The 2,845-nt window shown below is 40.4% G+C and overlaps 1 protein-coding gene across 1 annotated transcript; it reads left to right on the top strand.

Moving 5' to 3' along the window:
- The first annotated feature begins 1,655 nt into the window (after positions 1 to 1,655).
- On the top strand, positions 1,656 to 2,694 carry LOC148758889 (endogenous retrovirus group K member 7 Env polyprotein-like). Its single transcript, XM_088796341.1, has 2 exons — positions 1,656 to 2,548; positions 2,670 to 2,694. The coding sequence occupies exons 1-2, from the start codon at positions 1,656 to 1,658 to the stop codon at positions 2,692 to 2,694; spliced, it is 918 nt and encodes a 305-aa protein (XP_088652467.1).
- Positions 2,695 to 2,845: the final 151 nt, after the last annotated feature.

The following is a 2,845-nucleotide window of genomic DNA, read 5'->3' as shown; positions in this document are numbered from 1 at the left end:
TGATAGCTTTCCTGTTGCATTGGCTGGTTTTGCAGGAGCATTGGATAATCATTATCCCAAGCATAAATTGCTTCAATTTTTTCAGCATCATGCTCCTATTTTTCCTTCAGTTGTGTCACATGCTCCTCTTCCTGCTGTACCTAATATTTTTACTGATGGATCTAGTAATGGTGTAGCTGTCTATGCACTCAATGAAAAGGTCATCAAAAGAGTGCAGACACCTCCAGCCTCAGCTCAAATAGTTGAGCTTCGAGCAGTTCATATGGTATTGCTTGATTTTGCTTCTCAGTCTTTTAATTTATTTTCTGATAGCCATTATGTGGTCCGTGCTATCCAAAATTTAGAAACAGTACCTTTTATTAGTACCAGTAATCCTGTTATCCAGGATTTGTTTTTTCAGATACAACAGGCCATTCAGCTGCGCTGTAAAAAATTTTTTATTGGCCATATTAGAGCTCATTCTAATCTTCCAGGCCCTTTGGCCTCAGGAAATCAAATTGCAGACACTGCTACTCAGCTCGTTGCCTTAACTCGAGTAGAGAAAGCACAAAAGGCTCATAGCCTCCACCATCAAAATAGTCAGAGCTTGAGATTGCAGTATAAAATTACCAGAGAAGCAGCACGTCAAATAGTAAAACAGTGTCCAGATTGTTCACATCTTCTGCCTGTGCCTCATTATGGAATCAACCCCCGAGGCTTACGTCCTAATGACTTATGGCAAATGGATGTGACTCATATACCTGAATTTGGAAAATTAAAATATGTTCATGTCTCCATCGATACGTTCTCCGGATTAGTTGTGGCTTCTGTTCAGACAGGAGAAGCAATGTCACACGTAATTAGACATTGTCTTGCTGCATTTGCCATGATTGGAACTCCTAAAAAACTTAAAACAGACAATGGCTCATGTTATACCAGCAAAAAATTTGCTCTATTTTGCCAGCAATTTTCGATCAATCATGTTACTGGCATTCCTTACAATCCCCAAGGACAAGGGATTGTTGAGCGTACTCATGGTACATTAAAAGTTAATTTACAAAAAATAAAAAAGGGGGAGTTATATCCCCTGACACCTCATAATTATTTGTCTCATTCTCTCTTTATTCAAAATTTTTTGACCTTGGATGCCCATGGTAAAAGTGCTGCGGAGCGCTTTTGGCATCCTTCTGCAGCCCCTCAGGCTTTGGTCAAATGGAAAGACCCACTTACGGGCTCTTGGCATGGCCCAGATCCAGTCCTCATATGGGGACGAGGACATGTATGTGTTTTTCCACAGGATGCAGAAGGCCCTCGGTGGCTGCCAGAAAGATTGGTGCGACATGTGGACCCTCAGCCCATTGATGATGCTACTGATGCTTTGCCAAGCGGAACCTGACCAGACGTATTGGGCCTATGTACCTGATCCACCAATCCTCCACCCCGCTGTGTGGGATGGTCCTGAGATTCCAGTTTATGTTAATGATACTAAGGCCTTAGGATTGCCTTCTGATGGACATATGAAACAGCATTTGGAAAATAATTTCACTTACAATGGCATAGGTTTGGGATTGCCTATTTGTATTGCAAAAAATAGCTCCATGATTGGGTGTTTGCGTAGTTCCCCTGTCATTATGCATATTCATGATTCTTTAATTGGATGGACTGTTCGTCTTAACATGCTAGGCGATTGGTCCGGAGGGCGCAAGATAAAGCTGCCCATCCCTTCATCACATCCATCTTGCAATAAAAGATTGAAACTGGATACTGAGACTGTTCCATGGAGAGCTTGTCCTGGTAATGATCCTGTTCGTTATGACATCCCTGGAACAGGCAGATATATTATTGATTGGTCAAGAAATAACCGGTCCGGATGGGCCCGTGAACTGATTTCTGGACTGTGGAATTCTGATACGCAGTATCCGCAAAATTCACTATGGAGGCTTATGGGAGCAATGGATAAGGTTGAAACCAGGCTCTCTCTGCCCATGAGGATTTTGGAAGACGGAACTAAGGAGTGGACTATTGTTACTGAGACTGTTAATGTATCTGCTTGTGTTCCTTCCCCTTATGCACTCTTGATTGGAAATATTAATGTATATTTTGTGGGAGATCAATTTAATGTGTCTTGTAATAATTGTATTTTGACTAATTGTATTTCTTGGGTACCTTTGGGGACCCAGGTTATGATACTTAAACAACCATCTTTTATTATGCTTCCTGTTAATATTTCTGGACCTTGGTATGCTGAAAGAAGTTTGCAGGTTTTAAAAGAAATTGAATATGCTTTGAGTAGACAAAAACGATTTGTTGGACTTCTAATTGCTGGAATTATGGCTTTGGTTACTATAATTGCAACTGCTGCTACAGCAGCTGTGGCTCTCTCTCAGACTATTCAAAATGCTCATTATGTTAATACTCTTTCAAAGAATGTTACCTTAGCCTTGGGAACCCAAGAGGCTATTGATGAGAAATTAGAACAGAAGGTGAATGCTCTTTATGATGCGGTTCAGTATATGGGAGAGGTCATTCAGGGTATGAAAGTTAAATTTCATTTAGAATGTCATCCGGAGTATCATTGGATTTGTGTTACTCCTAAAAAATATAATAATAGTCAGTATGATTGGAGTCGAGTTCGTTCACATCTTCAAGGAATTTGGCATGATGCTAACCTATCTTTAGACATGTTTCAGCTTCACGATGAAATTCAAAGTATGAGAGAAGCTGAACCTTTGAAATTTGATGCAGCTCAGGCTGCTTCTGAGTTTGTTAATGTTCTTAGGAATGCTTTGCCCTCTATGCCTTATATTACCCATTCTGTTATAATATTTCTTACATTGGGCATCTGTTTCTGTTTGGTTCTGTGCCT

Source organism: Rhinolophus sinicus, chromosome 2 (genome assembly GCF_057876585.1).
Source record: "Rhinolophus sinicus isolate RSI-liver-muscle chromosome 2, RSI-T2T, whole genome shotgun sequence".
Classification (NCBI taxonomy): domain Eukaryota; kingdom Metazoa; phylum Chordata; class Mammalia; order Chiroptera; family Rhinolophidae; genus Rhinolophus; species Rhinolophus sinicus.
This window is presented reverse-complemented; position numbering and strand designations above follow the sequence as displayed.